The sequence below is a fragment of the Triticum urartu genome, chromosome 5A, assembly GCF_056163025.1.
Source record: "Triticum urartu cultivar PI428250 chromosome 5A, HENAU_Tu73, whole genome shotgun sequence".
Lineage (NCBI taxonomy): Eukaryota > Viridiplantae > Streptophyta > Magnoliopsida > Poales > Poaceae > Triticum > Triticum urartu.
Genome location: NC_141877.1, coordinates 339,667,840 through 339,689,468, shown reverse-complemented (window position 1 = coordinate 339,689,468; position 21,629 = coordinate 339,667,840). Strand labels below are relative to the sequence as shown.

At 47.6% G+C, this 21,629-nt stretch overlaps 1 protein-coding gene and 1 pseudogene across 1 annotated transcript; one reads left to right on the top strand and one right to left on the bottom strand.

Annotated features, from left to right (window-relative positions):
• Nucleotides 1–12,369: 12,369 nt before the first annotated feature.
• Nucleotides 12,370–14,480, top strand: LOC125555968 (cyclin-D3-2). The gene is made up of 3 exons (XM_048718774.2): nt 12,370–13,424; nt 13,522–13,640; nt 13,755–14,480. The coding sequence occupies exons 1-3, from the start codon at nt 12,806–12,808 to the stop codon at nt 14,079–14,081; spliced, it is 1,065 nt and encodes a 354-aa protein (XP_048574731.1). The 5' UTR covers nt 12,370–12,805; the 3' UTR covers nt 14,082–14,480.
• A 5,390-nt stretch (nt 14,481–19,870) lies between these two features.
• Nucleotides 19,871–20,455, bottom strand: LOC125507012 (uncharacterized; annotated as a pseudogene).
• Nucleotides 20,456–21,629: the final 1,174 nt, after the last annotated feature.

Here is a 21,629-nt window from a genome sequence, read left to right as displayed (position 1 = left end):
ATTTTTTTTATTTTCTCTCACTTTTTTTCCGAGAGCAGTGAATGAAGGGAAGGCGATATATATTGCATCATTTGACGGTTAAATATGTATACAAAATAGGAACATATATATTACATTATTTGACCCATGCATAATAATGGCTAAGTGTGTATACAAAATAGGAACATATATATTACATCATTTGACCGATAACATACGGTTCCTCAGCGTTGACGTTTTCCTTTTTGAGTCAGCTTCTTTCCCTTCTTATTCATTGAAGAATAACTGAGCCCCTCATTGTGACTTTCCCTTTTCCATGGAGTACGATTTTTTTAGGTAATGTAGTACTGATTCTTCTTTTGACGTATACTTCATCATCATCGTCATCTTCCCTCATTGGATTGCCATACTAATCGTAGTCCTCCTCGTTGGCGACTCCATCCATTCCAATGATGTTCCTTTTGTCTCTCCTCACGACAACACGGCTGGGATTGCACGGGTCGGTTATGAAGAAGCATTGTGTCACGTGCTTAGCGTGTACCCATGGCTCGTTTTTTGCGATAGCGTTCATGGTAGCGCTCTTGGCGTTGGGTATAGTCATGGTAGTGAAATTCTGGTTTTCTCTTTCGACATTCTTAGCCCATCTGACACGGAACATCGTCGTGTTGTGCAGTCCAGAGTAGTCAAGCTCCCAGGTCTCCTCGACCCTTCCGTAAAATCTTTCAGTTGCGCCGTTGTCGCTGCCGGTCATGCATTCCATCGTCACCCCTGAGTTCTGATCATCACTGTCCATATCTTTGGCCTCCGCGTAGAACGTGTATCCGTTGATATCGTATGCCTGATAGGTTACGAGGTTGGGCGAGGGGCCATGTGCTAAGGCGTATATGAGCAATCCGTCCTTAGAGCCCTCCTCCGGGGGACTAGCAATAATATGCTCTTTGAACCAATGCAGGAAAGTGGAGTTGTGCTCTCTAGTAACTTCAGCATCCGTCCTGCATACCCCCTGGTCACGATACTTCTTTACGATAACTTCTTTGTGCAGTGCCATGAAAGGATCTACCTCGTCTAGGTGTTGTAACACTACCAAGTTTGCTCTGTCAAAGTCGCTGCGTCGATCTGAGTATGCCACGTGCAGTTCCCTGCGACCGTTGGAGTGAACTTCTCCTTCGAGCCTCCCATCGTGCTTGTTAATGGGCAAACCAATACTAAGACCAGGCGGCTGGTCTGCGCCATATAGAAAATTCTCGCAGAAAGAGATGCACCCTTGTGTCAGATAGCCCTGGATGATGCTTCCATCCGGTCGGAACATGTTACGAACGAATCCTTTGATGACCCCATTCATCCTCTCAAACGGCATCATGTTGTGCAGAAATGACGGCCCCAGGTCTATTATGCCGTCCACAATATGGACACACAGATGCACCATCACGTCAAAGAGCGCGGGCCGGAAGTACATCTCAAGCTCATTCAATATCACAACGATCTCTTCCTGTAGCCTTCGGAGCTGCTTCACAGTGATCGACTTTCGAGAGATGGCGTCGAAAAAGTTGCAGAGACCAATAAGCGTGTCATGGACGTGCTTGTTCATTATCCCTCTAAGGGCAACAGGTAGTATCTGCATCATCATCACATGACAGTCATGGGACTTCATCGCGCTGAACCTTTTCTTGTCCGTGTCTAGATATCTGCTTATCTTGCCATAGTAACCGGAACTAACTTTGACTCCGGTAAGGCACTTAAAGAATTGATTGATCTCAGCCTGACTTAAGGTGAAGCAAGAAGGGGGGCAATAATCCTCTTTCTTTATTTTCTTGCCCTTCTTCTCCCGCACCTCTGTCTCCGTCTCTGTCTCGTCTGACTTTTTACGGGGCGGAATGTGCAGATCTTCCTTGATATTCAAATCTTGCAAGTCTTTTCTTGCCTTCGGCCCATCCTTGGTCTTATCCGGCATGTTCATCAGTGTCGCGAGCAAGCTCTCAAGGACATTCTTACATATATGCATTTGATCAAGGCAATGAGGTGTATCGAGTTTGTGCCAGTACTCCAAGTCCCACAACACATACCTCGTCTTCCAAACCTTCAGCAGCGGCTCCGACGCCTTTTTCATCGTCTTTCTCGGCGCGGGGCACTCCTTCCAGTTTTTCAACAGCTCATCGATTTCGGCGCCACTCCGCTTACGTGGAGGTCCTCGATGCTCAGCGTGGCCATTGAATAGATCTCCACGGTTTCTCCATGGGTCTTCCTGTTCGAGCCATCTTCGATGCCCCATGTACACGATTTTCCCAGACCCGCCATCTTTCCTTGACGTTAGCTGCTCAGACGTCGTATCATCCATGCACCGCGTGCATCCGCAATATCCATGGCACACCTGGCATGCGACATATCCGTAACCGAGATAGTCGTGCACCGTCGTGATCAGCACGGCTCTCATGTAGAAATGCTCGCCTTTGCTGGCGTCCCATGTCTTGGCCGGTGTTTTCCATAACGTGTCTAACTCCTCTTGAAGTAGCCCCAGATACAAATTAATATTATTTCCTGGTTGTTTCCGCCCTTGAATAAGCATGCTCATGTGAATGTACTTCGATTTCATGCACAACCAGGGGGGAGGTTGTACATCCATACAAACACGGGCCATGCGCTATGGTTGGTGTTCTGGTTGCCAAACGGATTCATGCCATCAATACACGCGCCAAGCATGATGTTCCTTGCATCACATTCGAAATACCGATAGAAGCTGTTCAACGCTCTCCACTGGCTTCCATCCTTGACGTGTCTCAGCTTCGGATCATCTCCATCGTCGGGCTTCTTCCTCTCCGCGTGCCAGCGCATTAGCTTTGCTTCCTTCGGATCGACGAAATACCGCTGGAGACGAGGAGTGCTCGGTAAGTACCATACAACTTTCTGCGGACATTTCTTCCCGGCCTTCTTGTGTCGAGAAGCATTGCACACCGGACAGCTTGTTTTTTCCACGTGCTCCTTCCGATAAATTATGCAACCATTGATGCATGCATGGTATCTAATGTGCGGCAGATCAAGAGGGCACACGATCTTCTTGGCCTCATCAACACTAGTAGGACATAGATTTCCCGCGGGAAGAACATCCTTTAGGTACTTGAGATGCTCATCGAGGCTAGTGTCGGTCCATTTGTTTTTAGCCTTCGTCTTCAGGAGTTGGAGCGTGAAACTCAAGCGGGTCACCTCAGAATTGCAACCATCATACAATGGGGTTTTCGAGTCTACCACCAGTTGCTCCAGCTTAACCTCCTCTCTAGAAGCAGCTCTCTCAGCACTCGTCTCCTTGCGAAGCAGTGCTTGAACATGAGGGTCCCACACGATTGAACTTAGTACCGACGAACTCTGCTGCGTGGAGTCCACGTTCTCTCCGCCGCCATGTCCGACACTTCTCCTCCGCCATGTCTGGCCCCTTCTCCGCCGCCATGTCCGGCCTCTTCCCCGCCGCAATTATCGATCATCTCTTTGTCTTGCCCCGTGTCGTCATTGCCTGCCCCGTCAGCGTCCTCAACATCGTCATCCTCATCTTCAATTATCCACCGAGTATAGCCATCCATGAAACCAATCATGAGCAAGTGCGCTTCGACATGACTATCGTCATAGGGGTTGAGCCAAACTATTCCTTTGCATTTTCGACACGAACATAAAACCTCTGTCCGGTTATTTTCTTTCATGTCCTGCACCACTGACCGCAACCACTTGTCCACCATCGTTCCACTGGCCATCATGAATGTTTGCATGATAATAATAAACAAATTGATTATAAAAATACGTGCATGCATCAAAGTCATACAAAAATTCGGCATGACCGTCCCTAAAAATAGGACATATAGATCTAGAGTTTGCCCGGAATTCGCCAAAACGGAAATAAATCGACATTTCGGCAAAACATAGGCAACTCAAAAGCATAATTTGGCGTCAACTCATGCCACACACACAATTTCCATCATATTGCCCAATTATCATATCACACACACATACACATATTTCCATTTTGCAAAAGCATGAAATTTTAATCACCTCTATCTCGAGATCGAGCACACGGTGGAGATGATGATGTAGGGAGATCAAAAGTGCACAAAGCTCTTCTTGACAAAGATAGATCTAGTTAGGGGGCAAATAGGTTACTTAACTAAATGCTACATCTACCTAGCTAGCTAATCTGGAAGGAGACAACTTCGATCAACTAGTGGATGGGGAAGGAAAAAGAGAAAGGAGATGCATTAATGGAGGTGGTGTGTAGTTAGCTAGGAGTAATGAAGAGAGAGAAAGGTAGGTGGAAGAGGGAGAGTAATGGGGGGAGAAGTATTGAGAAAGAAGAAGAGTGAGAGAGGGAGGATGGGAGGTAGGGGAAAGGGAGGATGGGAGGTAGGGGAAAGGGAGGATGGGTGGGTGGAAAAAGGTGGTGGGGTCCTGCGACTTAGCAGTAGCGCGGGAGCGAAAACGCGCTACTGCTAATTGCGTAGCAACAACACGTGTTTCTCGCCCGTGCTACTGCTAAACGGGGCCAACCGTGTGGAAAATTTCAAAATTAACAGCAACGACCTGAGAAAAACGCATGCTACTACTATTTCGGTAGCAGTAGCGCGCCCGACGACTCCGCGCTGCTGCTAAACTTAGGGTGTTGGTTACTGTCGGTGGATTTTTATAGCAGCATGGTTTAGCCCCCAAGCGCTACTGCTAAATGCGCATCATTAGCGTGTTTTCCTTGACCGCGCTACTGCTAATTAGCATAGCAGTAGCGCTTCTTTTTGTGCCGCGCTGTTGCTAATATTATGTGTATAAGGTTTTCCCTAGCAGTGCCAACGTAAAATATCCGCCGGCAGCTCCCCAGGCGGCAAAAAAATGCCTCCTGGGGAGCTCAACGGCTGGAGATGCTCTAATTGTGCTATGGGCGCACGATGGCGCATCTATACCAGTATGTGGTCGGTAAAGAAACTAGTTTAATGATACAGAGGTGGCAAATCCGAGTATTGTTGTTTGTTGGATGAATTCTTCATTTCATCAATTCTGCCATATGTATTATCTAGAAGATTCAATGATTGAGCTTAAACACAATGCAAATCTCAAAGCACAAGCACTTCTTCTTTGTCTTGGAATCTTTCATTCTTTAACATTGTACTTTCTCTTCTTCTACCAAGATTACATGCAGCCCTCATGCATGGTTGGAAAAAAACTTCTAACTAATTTACCATTCTTTTTTACTTTATAATTGACAATGCACAATATACACGAAGCAAAAAACACACTCATTTCTCCTTGGTTCTACAATCTTCCAAACTCTAATTATCCAAAAAAATCTTCTAATGAATAACATATTTTTATGGGTTACAATGCACAATATGTACAAACTCATCAAAGGTACTTCCCATTTATTCCAGACTCTTTTATACTTTAATTTCTCCAAGATGTTTTACTAAAAGAATTGTCGTTTACTCTTAATTTATGTTTTTTCAAGATTATGACAACATGTTCATAAAGTCCAATTTTATTTGAACATGCCGTACAAGCTATTCAAAACTGCAATGCAAAATATCTAAAGACGGATATTTCACACGAGTTTCGTGTAGTATTATATCCATCGAAAGAGGAAACCATACCTGAAATGTCCAACCAACTTGAGGTGGCGGTTAAAACACCAAGTAACAACGTATTATTTGTGCAAGAATACACTTACGTAAACCATGAGTCCACTAGCATGCTAGAACACTAGAACTATAATGATAAATTATTCAAACAAAGAACTCATTAAAAGCGACAAGTGTTTACAAGGAGTTTCGAAAACCATGGCGGCGAACAAACCTAGGGGCACCCTGTGCATGGTGTAGTGATAAAATGTAAGCCTATATATCCCTTTTGAAGTTTCATTGTGGTTTTTCTTTCATGATGGATATAAATAAACATTTCCATGTAAAGTGTTTGCTTTACACTATTTCCTTGAAAAGGATGAAATATATATTAATAGACGCACATGATCGCGCGGGGGGGGGGGAGCAACACGAGAGGCACCCATAGGTGGTGCACTAGAGGGATGTTGGTCCCACAATGCAACATTCTGGTGTTGGAGATATGCTCAAGAGGCAATCATGTATGATGATATTTCCTATGTGTTTATGAATAAAGATAGTCCTTGAACATTATCAATGATGTGTATCAGCAAGTACGTGACTTGTTTATGAGACTATGCATTGTATGATGACTGTCCTAAAAGGTCCCTAGTCGAAAGGGTCGTGTGGACGCGCGGCGAAGCAGACTAGCATATAACACGGTTGATGGCTTGGTCTCACTATCCATGGGGCATTGGATGCTAACCGGATAATATGAACTTGGAAGGATTTGGTCGGATTCGACGTAGTCGGATCCGAGTTGAGATAAGGTCTGAGTCGGACAAACGCATCGATATGTCATCTCTAAGTCTCTAGTACAACATACATTCGATGTCTTAAGACCTGAGCTGGCGCATGTACTCGGGATGGTGACAGACTTGCTTTGGGTCAACTAAACGCTACTCCATGACTGGGTAGTTACAAAGGTAGGTTTCAGCCTTGTCCAGACCCATGATGCGAGACATGGTTGAGCAAGATGGGATACGCCCCTTCGATCAGGAGAGATATACTCTGGGCCCCTCGTGTGATCGGACCAGGATAAGCATGGCCATGCGACAAGGATTATGAGATCATCTGGTTTGTGGTCGGCATCACTGAAACGAGAAAGAGGTCGGCTAGCACAAGGATGACATACTCGCCTTGAGCCCGACAACATATATCGTGTGGCAAAAGGAATGAAAGTATGATGTACAAGTTCGTCTAACCAGCTTCATAGTCTGCTTGGTGTTCGGCATGCCTTGCTAGGGGCCGCTACCAACCATGTAGTTCGGAGGTGATCTGAATTGCGACCAAGCCGGCTTGAACCTAAGGGGTCGCGCGCTTAAGGGAAGGAACCTACAAGGTCGGATCCTAGGACACTGGTCGGATGTGATCCGAGCTGTATTCAGATTGTGGCCGAGTTGACTTGTGGGCTTTAGGGTCCGTGCAAGACCCAAGTGTTGAGCCCGCGACGGACACCTATATAAAGTGGGGGTGCTGCACACTCATGTGGTTGATCGCTTCGGTGCTGTCACTAGGGTTTGCATGTGTTGCGAATAGACACCTCCACTCGCTACCGGTTTTGTGATCGGACCTAGCAGTCTGCCGCACGACGTTCCTCCTACACGCGCGGATACCGTTAGAGGCGGCGCACTTGCGCCGCTCCGGCGAACCTATACGTGGGAACCGATGACCGGTTGTTCGAGGGATATCGAACGAGGAGGAGACGATCCACGCGGACGCGCTGCCCCAACTCTTCTTCCACTGCACGACATTGCGCGTCTAGTGACAATGATCTGTGATCCATCTCCCATAGCATGTTCTTGGTTGTTCCGCGCGTAGAAATTTTTTAATTTGCAGTTGACGCACCCTACCATAGAACCCAACATCTGGACCCCGAGGGCTTGTGCGTAACTCTTGACCTCAACCTATTTCTTTTGGCAATTTCACGATGAACGTACACAAAGGGCATGGTCTCAAAGATAATAGCTAAAAACACAACCCGTCTCCAGAAGCTTTTTTGATCAATTGTAGACCAGATGATACAAAATAGTGGAATGCAGGGAGATCAGGATCTTCTTGAGCATGTAACTGATTACTACAAAGACTTGTTTGGACCTCTTGTAGTGACATCAATTAAAAAGATTTTCTTTGTGATAAACCGAGTAAAAAATATAGAAATTTCGTAAAAATTGAGCTTTCTATGAAAATTAAGGATGTTGTTATGAAACATAACAACGTAGCAGGTCCATATGGCCTACATGTTGAACTTTTTTACCATGAATTCTAGAAAGAAATAAAATATAGCTTAAAGAAAATTGCTACTCCTATAGGAGTTTTTGGATTTCCTCGAAAAGAAAGGGTGATGTAGCACAATAGCAGAACGTATTTTCCTCAGTTAAGAACCAATGTTTATCAAACCAATAAGAGCCTACAACCTAACAAGATAAGTGACATCTGCACACAAACATACAAATGCTTGCATCCAACTTTGTAAGGTGGTTGTCAATCCCCTCCTTGATAGTTACAAGGTTAAAAGGAAATATTGATAGACAGTGCTGTGACAAATGACAAAATAGTACAGAGATCAGTGGAGCAACGCAAATAATAATAGAGAATGGACCAGGGGGCCATAGGTTCACTAGTGACTTCTCTCTCGAAAGCAGATAATGGCATGGTAAACAAATTACTGTTGGGAAATTGACAAATAAGCATCATTTATGGCATAATCTCATATAGGCATCACGTCCATAACAATTAGACCACAATCCAACTACATCTACTACTATTACTCCACACCAAGACCGCTATCCAGCATGCACTCAAAGTATTAAGTTTGCAAGAAATAGGGTAACCCAGTAAGCAGGATGAGATGATGTAGACAGAAAGAAACCTAGCAATAAGATCAATCCCCGTTGTTTTATACATAGCAGGAACAACACATCATATGCCTTTGCCCCTTTCTGCAACTAGGCAAGATCACCATAAGATTGAACCCACTACTATGCATCACTCCCTTTGAAGAATTGCCCATCTATCTTGGCCACAGAAGACAGATAACCAGAAAGCATACATAGCTAATCAATCATACAACAAAACTTGAAAAGATTCAATTATAATCAATGAACAATTTGATCATAAATCTACATATCATCAAAACTACTCACGCATCATCACAGAGGCGCGGCAAGGTTGATGAAGATGGCCACCCCAATGGTTTCCCCCCTCCGGGAGAGCTCTAGAATAGAGCTCCAGATGGGATCACTTCGAAAGAGAGGCTGGCGGCGGTGATAAAATTCTCTCGTCTCTATGCCTATGTGGGTTTTGGGAATATTGGGAATTTATAGGCTAGGAATTAGGTCAACCGGAGCAGCAGGGCCCCCACAACCCTAGGTGGCGCAGCCAGGGGTGGGCCATGCCCCTGTGCTTGTGGGCCCTATGTGAATCTTATGGTCTTCTCCCGAAGCTTTTAGGGTCTCTTATTTTCCATAAAAAAATTGTCATAAAATTTCATAGTGTTTGAACCTTCCTAGATATGATTTTTCTGTGAAACCAAAACAAGCAAAAAATAGGAACTGGTACTGGGCACTAAATTAATAAGTTAGTCCAGAAAAATAATATAAATGATATAAAAACCATACAAAAGTTATAATATAATATCAGTTAGCAATAAAAAATTATAGCTACGTTGGAGACGTATAAAAATTGCTTTGTGTTTTTTCATGAAGGGGCATATATATTTAAAGTGTAAATCATGGCATTATTTATTTGATACCTAAAATACCTAATGCAACAATCATTTTGGTTTTTTTGTTAATTTCTAGTTGAATGTAAGTTATAAAATACTTGCAAAATTTCTAGCTAACATGATAAGTTTAGTGGTAGCTAAAGTGTTTGTAGGCACAAACTCATTCTAGAGGGCATGCCCCTATTACATGAGATTGTCCATGGAATTCATGTTGAAATGAAATCAGGTGTGATGTTAAAACAATGATTCTAAAAAAGGCCTATGTGTAGGAATTTTTGGATTTTGGAAGATGTGAAACGGACTAACATAGTAATAACTATCAATTTTTATCTTTATAGTCAATTTAAATTCAGGCTACAATTGTCGAAAATTTTGTACACATGCAATGGAAGACGAGAAATTGAAAGAGCAAAAAAATTTGCTTGCATGAAAGAAAGGGATTAAAGGAAGGAGATTGTAAATGCAAGGATCTTTTCCCCGATGTTATTACTGTTGGCACAATCATGCTACTCGTTGCTGAAAGCTCCAATGCAAATTAGTAAGGGCACAAAGGTCTCAACAACGATGCTGAAAAAGTACATACTAAGCTCTTGCCCACGTACTTGGTTAGCTCAGTCCGAATATCATCCTTGGAGCATCATCCCTTTTTCCCTAGAGACCGTAGTTTTATCAAATCATGGGAATGATGGTGCTACTAGAAGACATATTACATCTTCCAATAGTTTCCTTAGTTCTTTGTTTATGGGATCAAGGTGTTGCAAGTATTAGCAACACAAAAAACTACCAAAAAGGCATATTAGTAACCAGTAATATGAGATACTACTCGGTAAAGAGTTTCACCTGCAACCTCGTACGGGCGTGTAGGATCATAAGGTAAGTAATTAAATATAGGTATGATGAACATATGCGCATTGCATTTGAGAAGTGGGACATGTGTCACTAAGACACCACGACCGATTGTCCTCGAATCGAGGGTACATTGTCCAACAGTGGCCTTATTCCATCTCGCGGGCCTCCATGGTTATTGAGGAGAAACCACACCAACACCTTGGCGTTTCATGACTGCATCATTAGTCCCAAAAGATTTGGATCAAACTACCTTACTATTCCTTGTTCTCACCGTTGTTTGGTGTAGTCCTCCACACCTCCTTGATATCCAACCCCCTTTAGCCGACCTTCGGTGTATCGGGTACATCCAGTCCTATGATCAGGAAGAGACAAAATACGAAATTGCAACACAAACGTAATATAACGTCCACCCTTAGCCCATGGGGACAACACACACATCGTGATTGAATCGCCAACCAGAGACATTGCAAAATGTTCCTTTAAGGTTAATGACTAAATTGTCTAACAATCTCGCTAATCACAAGGAAATCTCAAAGTATAAGATTAAAACTATCGTCGAGTTATTATGGTGGTGGTGGAGACTATGAAGATGACGACTGGTGAAGGTTTGGTGCAGCAAAAAGTTGAGGGTTGTGTCAATCGGCATGGAGAGAGAGAAACATATAGATAGATAGGTAAATAGGGGAAGAGAGATGATTTGGAGTCCTCTAACCTCTCTAAACAGTTGCAGTCCCTCCTGATTAGGGTTTTAGGGGCGCAAATGCACGGATAGCGAGGGGGAGGGTTTCACGAAAGCGCCTTGGCAGGCGCAACCCTGCTTGATACAAGCACGCTTGTACCAATGCTCGACTAGGCTTCCTAGCGGCCATCTTTATATCGCAATGACCCTCTCGTGATGTAGATCTTCAATAAGCCTCCCCCTTATGTTCATATATGCAACAACTTAACAAAATAAGAAGGTCTACACGACTTTGCAATTGTGAGTGTTTAGTGCACAACTTGGAGTACTAAGAAAATATGTAAGAATATCAAGTTTAAACTTACGAAAAGATGAGTTTTAAATACACTCATCAATATCTTCTTGCCTTTACAAACTTTTTGGTCCTTCAAACCTTGCAGGATCCCAAGCACACCTAGGGCACACCCTCAAAAAGTAATAACAAGTTGGTCGCTTGGTGATAAATCTTTTGTTTGCGCTTCAAAAAATAGTCCCCTTCACACTCAAACTCTCACAATGAATCCACAAGGTTGGAAACGTTAGAGTATTTGAAACACGGTAACAGATCTCAAAGTAAAGAAGATTTCAGAGGGTAGACTCAATAATTTGGTTAGAATCCTCTTTTAAACTCATCACAATGCTTGAACGATTGGCTTTGAATGGTGCGGTATGCGAGAGGGCCTACATAGGTTGGACCCAGAAATGTGTGATTGCACACGAATTAGCAAAACCTGAGGCTCCTACCATTTTGGCTTGGAAGTTCCAAACGAGCTAAAGGTGGTAACTTAAAGTAGCTTGGAGGCGCCGAACAAGATTTAACAAGTTCGAATAGGCACATCCCCGCCGATACCTCTAGTTATGTTGTCGCTACGCAACCGTGTGTGTGATGGTGTTCTTCGACGAGATATGGTCACGGATAGGACTGGGAGGAGGGCGTAAAAACGAGAAATTTGTGAAGGACTCTTTGGAGGTGCGCTGGTGCTCTCCGGTGAGAAAAACGAAGAGCGATGGAGGGTAGACGGGAAGGTCTATTTTGCCAAAAGAACAAAGATCAAAGTGAGTGTACGGCTCAAATACAGTGCATGAGGATTTTTTTTTACGGGAAATGAGGGTATATATCTTTTTTTGCGGGTATATATCTTTGGAGAGCATGTCATGCCGAAGGCAATTTGAAAACCTACGTATTTGATAAAAAAATCTTGGAAAAAACGTCCTTTCACGGAGAATATGCCACTGCATTTGTGGAAATATGATTTTGGCAGGAGGGAAAGCTGGGTCGGCGGCAAGCGTCGGAGCGAGGAGGCAAGGTCCATCCATCACAAGCGAGCAGAGGCAGGGCGAGAAAAGACAGCACTGCTCGCCAGCAGCGGCTCCCGTGTCCTTCCTTCCTGGGGAACCCCCGAAAGTTGAACGCCCGGGCGAGGGAAGCCGCGAAAACCAAAAGCAAACCAACTCTCGCCTCCCCTCCCCCAATCCCTGTCTCCCTCTGCCCGCAGGCCGCAGCAGCAGCAGCACGCACACCACCCCCGCAATAAAGAAGCTGCTGCCCCTGCCGTTGCGTTGCGTCGCGTGGCGGGTGGCGCTCCCCTCTCCCCCTCTCTCTCTCTCTTCGTCTTCCTCCCGAACCCCAATAAAACCTCCCCGCCCTTTCCCTCCTATCCCATTTGTGCTGCGTGCTGCGCTCATCACTGCCCCCCACCACGCCTCCCACTGCTCGAGGCCAGCTAAAGCAGCCAGCCAACCAGCCGTAGCCGCAGTTAAAGCCAACCGGCTACCTCGCCCCGCCTCGCCTCGCCATGGGAGGGGAGCCGCTCTCCTCTTCCGCTCCCGCCGCGCCCTGAGCAGGACCGAGCACCACTGGACTTGTCCCCCGTTACGTCACTGTATCTGTACCCACGGGAGCACGTTGTGGCCATGGCCTTTGCCGCGCTCTTTGTTGACTCGCTCTACTGCCCGGAGGAGCACCACGACCTGTTCCAGGAGCCGGCCGAGGAGCAGTGGCCGGATCAGCAGCCGCTGGTGGCTCTTGACGACGAGCTGCCGGCGCTGTTCGAGGTGTTCAGGGGCAAGGAGGAGGTGCTGCTGCGGGAGGGCGGCGACGGGTACGGCGGCGACGCGAGGAGGCAGGCGGCCGTGGGGTGGGCGACGCGCGCGGCGGCCAGGCTCGGCTTCTCCGCCCTCACGGCCGCGCTCGCCGCCGCGTACCTCGACCGCTGCTTCCTCAGCGGCGGCGCGCTGCGGCTCGGGGACCAGCCGTGGATGGCGCGGCTCGCCGCCGTCGCCTGCGTGGCGCTCGCCGCTAAGGTGGAGGAGACGCGGGTGCCCGTGCTCCTCGACCTCCAGCTCTGCGCCGCCGAGAGCGCCGGCGACGCCGACGTGTTCGACGCCAAGACGGTGCGCCGGATGGAGCTCCTCGTGCTCTCCGCGCTCGCCTGGCGGATGCACCCCGTCACGCCATTCTCCTTCCTCCACCCCGTGCTCGCCGCCGCGCGCCTGCGCCAGTGCGAGAGCGTCCTGCTCGCGGTAATGCCAGGTGGGTTCATGGCTCTTCCCCGTCCATGCATTGCTGTCTCAAGAATAAAAGACTCCATCTTTACGTCAAGCGTGTTCTCACTTTGCGCGCGTGGCAGACTGGAGCTGGCCACGGTACCGCCCGTCGGCGTGGGCTGCGGCGGCATTGCTCGCGACGGCCGGCTACGGCAGTGGCGACGGCGACGCCGAGCTCTTGGCGCTCATCAACGCCCCCGAGGTCAGCACCACAAACTTGTCGTTAGCGGTTGCCACATTATTACTACCAGCTGTCTTCGTGCACACTCGTGCCAATGCCACTGTTTGTGCTCAACTGATGGGCTTGCCAATGCAGGACGAGGTGGCGGAGTGCGTCAAGATCCTCTCCGGGGAGGCGGCGGCGGGATTCATGGGCTTCGGCGGCGACAATAAGCGCAAGCGCGCGGCAGCGGGGCTGCACTCGCCGCCGCTGAGCCCGAGCGGCGTGATCGGCGCGGCGGCATACTTCAGCTGCGAGAGCTCGTCCAGCAGCGCGGACTCACGCTCCGGCGCCGCCACCGCGTGGCCGGGGTCAGTCTCCGTGTCGTCCTCCCCGGAGCCCGCCGGCCGGCCGCTCAAGCGCGCCACCGCCACGGCGATGATGCTTCCACCCGACGAGGAGAGCCGCGACGCCTGGCGTTAGATGCCAACCCCGCCCCGCGGCGCCGGACTAGCTACTACCTATAGCTCGCCGTAGAACAACAGCCGGCGATCAGGGAAGGCCGTAATGAGAAGCCGGCCTGGGGGGAGAAGTAAAAAACGTGTAATTTTGCAATGCGGCTGGAAAAGACGGGTCCTGTAGGGGGGAGGAGGCAGGGAGATTAGCCATTGATGGCTCTTGGAGTAGCACTCTCATGGAGGAGGGGAGGGACAAGGTAGGCGGCAGGGCAAGTTTGCTCCATCTCCGGCTTGCTCCCTCCCTACGACGGCGCCATGAATGCAATTCCCCACTTCCCATGAGCTCTATCTACATCTGCATTGATTAATGCCCCCCTTGCTGGCTTCTCATTTTATCTAAATAAATGTGGATAAACCTTGATCACTTGTTCTCTCTGATGATGGTGCCTTGATTGTGTGCTGCATGCTACTGCCTTGGCATTAAAACTGATGGAATGTCTGTTCATGTGCCATGACTAATAATGAGATGGGGGTCGAGCACTACGGGAGGAAATGTTCCGATGTAGTAGGGCAAAATAGAAAACTACGAAGAATATTTTTAGAGGGTGCTTTTTTTTGAAATATTTTAGAGGGTGCTCATATTGAAAGAAAATTAGTTATTTGACCACAGACGAGAAAATAGGGCTGCACAACCCTACAAACAAGGTTCTTCAAAATCAACGTATCAAGGGAAGACACGACATTGAGGAAGACACGACATTGCCATATCTTCACCCCATAGAGCATGTATTAGCAAACTCCAAAACGACGATATTGCCATATCTTTCACCCCAAAACAATGTCTTCAACAAAGACGCCGTGCGTAAACACCGTCCTAGCAAGATGCGACCATCAAATGTCGGACCATGGGTTTTCACCTTTGAGTTCGACACCCCCTGAGTACCACCAAGCCAAAGTTATCTTTGGCATGGAGGGGCAAACACACCATGGTCATGGAAACTGAAATAAATCACTCCATGACATACATGTCGGGAGGCAGTCCTTCACCTGCATATCTTTGGCATGGATATCACCATGCGCCCAAATCCATTCTTCGGAACACAGAACGATCACAAAGTGTGGAGAGCCAAACGTCGTTGGCAACTTCAACTCACATGCACGTGCTCCAGGGCAAATGTGCCGGAGGTCGCCGACGACAACGACGCCGAGGCATGGTGTCAACTCCATGGCCGCCTCAGGCGGTAGGCGCACCACCCCGGCTTATTGACGCACCACTTTCTGTGCTACCACATTGGTGCTGCCACAATAGCACCAATGTCGAAAGTTGTCCATGCCCCGCACCGCTGGCCACCTAGCACCGCAACTCAACACCTCCTAGAGTGCCCATGGTCGCCGTCTCGACGTCCAAGTTCCATCATGTATGCCACACCGTCCGGGGCCACCATGTCGTATGGTCAGCAAGCGCTCCCCTGCGCGAGAAGGCAGCTTTGTCCACCGGCGTCCTTTGACAGCAGCGGGGTGGGTAGAAGAGTGGGGGTGGCGGCGGCGGCTAGGGTTGATTGTGAACCGTTGATTTGACCACACATTTCAGCCGTACTCCACATTTTATTCACCTGTATTTTTAAGCATCAGTAAATAACATCAATAAAACGGGGAAAATAAAGAGAAATACACAAGAGGCTAGGCCGAATCAATTAGAGTTCTAGCAGCAATAGACATGATTAGAATCCATGTGATCAACCTTGTAGATGCATGTGAGTGAGGGAAAAGTACGAGTAGCAAAGCATGAAAAGAAAGAGGTGATAGGATGACTCGGCAGCCTTGTTGGCATGGTGCAATATGGATTTGACTTTTACTCATTCTAATTCCATGGTGGACCAGCCTGCCTCCCTCCCTGCCTCCACACACACACACACACACACACACAAAGGGCACTGTTGACAAAAGGAGAAAGGACGAAGGAGCGGTGCGAGTATAATTTCTTTATTATTAACTTTTCTTTTGGTGTAGACATATTCCCTCTTTCATGTATGCATACATAAAGGAAGGTTCCCTAAAAAGGATTTATGGAAAAGAGTAGAAATTTCTGAAAGTAAATAAAGAGGGAAAAAAGAGAAGGAAAGCAAAAGAAGGGGAAACTCCCGGGCTTGGCGCGTAAAGACAAGTGAGACGATACACCGAGACTGTAGTGGGTGTGCAAGCAGTAGTACGAGCTTGTGCCATCGGAAGAGACCGGGAGAGATGGACTTTTAAAGGCATGGAAAGAGAGTGAGTCGTCTGGGAAGGAGGGAGGGAAAATAATGGAGGTCACATCACAAGCCAAAGGGGTTTTTGGATGCGTTTTGGTGCTCACAATGATTGGGTTGATTGGTCCTTATTACTATTAACACATGCTGCCAGACATGCTAAATTATCAGCTGATGAGTAGAGTGATGGGTTTGACCTTAGAAATGCATATTGTACAACGCCAAACCATTAATGTTTCTATGGCCATAGTATGAAACGTCCCCCTCTCCCTCCATAAGCCATTTCTAGCCCCCTTGTTGCCCCCTTGTTGGCGCCGCCGCCGGTTCGTCCTCCCTCCGACGGACCTTTCGCTCAAGCAGTGCGTTTAGTGCCGACGGAGGGTGTGTGGAGGTGTCTCCAACAATATTCTTGAATCCGGTCGGCATTGATCTTCAGTGATGCTGCTTGGATCCGATGGACATCTCTCTTAGACGGGTTCGTCTGTGCTATTTTGCCATGACTTATTGATTTTGTACGACAAATATATGATTTTATTAGCTTTGCGCTATGTTTAATTACTAACCATTTTTAAAAAATCATCACATCATCTAACAAGTATGTATTCGATAGAGAAAAGAGGAAAATAAGTACACGAGTTGATAAATCGCATAGTAAATATATTGTTAGATTCCTTAAGACCAATTTCTTCACTGAGAATGAATTGTTAGATGATATTAGTATTGATACCATCGTCATCGTCTTTTGCATTTTAGAATGTTATAAGAAAATTTTAGCGTAATAAATATAATATCGCATCTGAATATTACATATATGGCTTGTTATTTTGACCTTTATAATGAGGCCCCCCAAGTTTCAGGTTCGCCCGAACCACCAAAACCCGAGGACCGGCCATGGACATTTGTTGCTGTGGGAGATTCATTGTTCTGCACCTCTTCAATGTAGATTAACCCTCCCCCAGGAATGTGATCTTCATATTACATCTTTGTCTTCATCACTTTCGGTTGTTTCTAAACCTAACTTTACGAGTTGTTATTACTTGTTTAATTAGTTGCCGTGTGTAGCTTGTTATCTTGTTGTAGATCTTCATATAGGGTGTATCATCAAGTTGCATATCTAGAGATACATTTTTGCAGTAGTCTTTAAAAGCAGCTAAGAAAATTTTAAATCTGGTAGTCGCTTGTTCACCCCTGTTTAGCCGACATTTAGCGCATCTTTGGGTATTCAGGATACACTTGTGTGCGTCCTTGATGTCTACACTAGCCGTTGGTATCATATTGTTCCAAAGATCATGTGTATTTAGTATCAACTTTAAAAACTTGTTCCATACGGACATTTTAAACCTAAGCTTTTCTATTTGAAGCAACAGGAGGAACAAGACCTTCCCCTCTCTCTCTCTCACCTCGGCAACATCTCATTTCCGTAGCCCCTCTCTCCTTAGTATATCTCATTCACCTAACCTACATTGCGCATCTTAAGTTCAAAAAAGGGTATGCCAAGATTTGCGAATCATAATGGGGTACGACAATCGATGAAATCTAGCTGAGATCAGGCAGGATAGAAGATTCACGACAACTACTAAGCCCGGGTGTGTTGACTCGGAGGATCTCGCGTTGTCGCCGCTTAGCCCGCCCTCCACCCTCCCATCTCGCAATCACCAGCGACCAACCATAGGAGAAGTTTGCGCGGGTGCCTAAGTAGATGGCAGCGGGGTGCTCCGCCCCACGGATGGCGGGGTTTCTTCTCGTCTGGAGGCCTTCTCTTTGTTGCACAACACAATGGTTGGTTTCCCCGACTGCCTCTCCTGCGGCGAGCAACCTCTCCCAAGCAAGCCTCAACACGATCGACTTTGGCTTGCCTTCTGCTCCATCAGTTGCTAGATATATCCGCTTATGGCTTGCCCCGTGGGTGGTGCGACAACCAACTCTGGATTTTGTACCAAGAGAAGTGGAGGCATCAAGTCATACGATATGGCCTCCAGCGGTGGCTCGGGGAGGGGGCGCGGGGGGGGGGGGGGGGGGGGTCATCGGCGACGTGGCAGCGACAATGACTAGTTGAAGAGGTGCACTCGTGGGGTGGGGATGGTGCGGCTACAACTTCCCACATCTCCGTGCCATAGTCGCCGTCAAGGCTCTACCACACTGGTTTTGGAACACGTGCAACGGTGCAAGCGAGAAGTTGTTGACGACATTGGGTTCTTCATGTTGTTCGACATTTCTTGTTTGCACGCATGGCCTTGCTTGCGCGATGATGTTCACTCCATGGTTAAGCACGGGAGCGACTGTCTCTAGGCATTTACACCATGAAACATTTTTAATTTCAATTTCCCGTGACCATGGCATGTGGGCATTCCCCTTCATACAACATCGGCTTCTTTAAATACTGGGTGCGGCAACACTAGAAGACTAGGGTTTGGTGGTGCTTTACTGAGTATAGGGTCTCAAGCTCTAGGGTGAAAATATTAGGTCTAGCCTTCGATGTTTGCACCTAGCAAGGACGGTGTTTACACGTCGTGTCCTTGCTGGAAGCATTGCATGGAGATTCCTTAGACGTGCTCTCCTGGGTGAAAACCCAAGATATGATGTTCAATGGTTGAATCCGACGATGACGGCACTTGTGCATCGTTTCCTTTATGAAAGCGTTGCTTTTGAAGAACATTTTGCTTATTTCATGTGTTCTCAAGAACGGTGGAAGGTGTTGCTGCTTATAAGTTGCAAGTTGTTGGCCGTGTTGTTTTTATTTATTCCTTCTTCACTTTTTTTAGTAGTTTTGGTTGTGTACATTCTCGATGTCTCGATATTGTGTCTTTGCAGAGGTTTGGTGGAATTGATATCGTCTTGACATTATTATATTGTGGATGAACAAGTCTACTTGAGTAATAACATTTCTAGAGAAAGGATGTATATTGCCCTTTGTTGAAGAAGAAAAAGACGCTAAGCAAGGCAGAGACCCAACCCGGCCATATCACCAAAACTGGGATGGTGGGGATGAGCCTTGCGATTGACCCGGGCATCGGGAACGGTTGAAAGCATGAGGTCGACGTCGCTTGTAATCTACCAACGTACGCGATGAGAAGGTGCCAAAGCAACCGTAAACAACTCCAACGTTAACCATGCAAGCCTGAAAACATATTCGGATTGCAAAGAGCTTTAGCCCCAGTAGTCTCTTGCTTGGACTTTTGTAGGCTTTGACCTCGAGGCAAGCGATCGCTCTCACAGTGTTAGAGCATCTCCAACAGGCGCCGGACGCGCCGCACGCAAAAAACAGATTTGCCGCGCGCGCATCGCCTGATTTGGCACGGCGCGCAGCGCTGGCTCCAGCAGCCGCGCTAAAATGCAGCGCGCGTGCGCCGCTCCAGCAGCGCGCTAAAATGCAGCGCGCGTGACAACATTTTCGGAAGCATAAAAATAAAGATAAATTGTATAGATAAAAAATAAAGATAAATTGCATAGATAAAAAAACGATACAAAGGTATTTTACATCGGTGCAACGATAGATAGTTCGAAAACATAGATAGATAGAATTACGATGCAACTAGATAGAAAACTACTACGGCATACTATATAGAAGCTACTCCAAATCGCTACCATCATCATCACCATCATCATCCTCGTCGGTGTTGTTCGAGGTATCGAGCCAAATGTCGTCCCAACGTTCATCGTCCGACGTGAAGACCGACCTCCCACCTGCTGAAACGATGTCGCACTGCGCATTCGCCAATGCCTTCCGCCGACGCCGGTCCGCCCGCTCCGCGCGGCGCCTTGCCGTCCTCTCCGCCCAGTAGGCACGCTCGTCGGCGACGTCCTCCGGGTGGCGACGGCGCCACTCCGCCATGGCTCGCTCGTCCTCCTCGGCGATGAGGAGGCGGCGGCAGCGCCGAGCGTGATCGGCACGGTCCACGTCGGTGATGAGACGCGGCGGAGGGGCGACGCACTGGGCCTGCTCGCGCGTGAAGACGTCCCGGAAGTTCATCTGCGTCCGGGGCCTATCCAACCGCCACGCCGCCACGTCGTACGCGCGAGCCGCCTCGTACGCGCTCCGGAACGATCCGAGGCCGAGCCTGACGTCGCCGGACCGGATCTCGGCGGAGTACTAGCCGTTGGGGCGCTCGCGGACGCCGCGGTAGCCCGACGAACCCCGGCGGCGCGGCAGCATGGTGGCGCGGAAAGCGGCGAAGCGGTGAGGTTGCGAGGGGAGGGCGCGTGGCTGTGTGTGTGCGCATGGCGAGCGCGGCATTTTATAGGCGCGCGCGAAGCGGCGCCCCAAATCTACCGCGCCGCGTGCTGCTTTCTCCCCCGCGCGCGGTAACTTCCCGCCACCGCTGGAGCGCGCGGAACCAACTGGCGCGCGCTAAACCCAAATTTTACCGCGCGAGCGCGTCTTTTGCAGCACCTGTTGGAGATGCTCTTACTACTACTACTGTTGAAGGGAACCTCTGCCTACATGCTTTCATTTCCTTTCCTCCAAAGACTACACGCTTCAAAGCTAGGCCCCCTCTCCGTGGCATCTTGTGCTGATTAAGCACAATGCCCGGCACAGCACTGCTACACATAAGCAAGGATTTCTGTTTCTTTGGGGCACTGCACATGAGCATGTTGGAAAAAACAAAACAAAGGATACCTAGGCAAAGTGTATGCTGCCTGCAATACCTTGCCATTTGCCCCACCATAAAATGAGCATCATCAGCTTTGCCACTACCCACTAGTTACTGAGATCCGCACTTGTCAAACTTGTGCTAGGAAAAACACATACCCTATGTGTCTCGCTCTGATGTAAGAGCAACTCTAGCACAGTCGTCATATTCGGAGTTGCTATATTATAAAGCTTCACTCCATAATGTTCTCGAGGTTGGACAAATGACGTGCAAATTTAGAGTCGTCGTATCTTAGTCTTCACAAATTTCATACATATGGGACTCATATGTTATTGTCCACATACTTATTTTCAAATTTTTCACCTTCTACTTTGCCCCACTCACATCAACAGGCCGGCGACGCCCACGGCATGGCCATAATTGCAATCAACTCCGCATAGCATGCATGCCAATAATTTTGATGGTGGGGTACCAATTTCGGTGATGGTGCTCGGTTAACAACTTTTTTCATATCATAGCTGTTTAAAATTGTACCAAGCTTTAGGTGAGACACCTTAGTATTATTATGAACAATGTCGTGTGTTTCGGGATTATGAGGAAGTGAAGGTTGTGAAGGGCAGCGGCGGGAGAGGGAGGCTATGGGCGGCGAGAGGGATATGAGCTAGGTGGGACATGTCAACGCCCTTTTTATACTCACAGTCGATGGGCAACATGGCGGAAATTGCCGCTAACAGT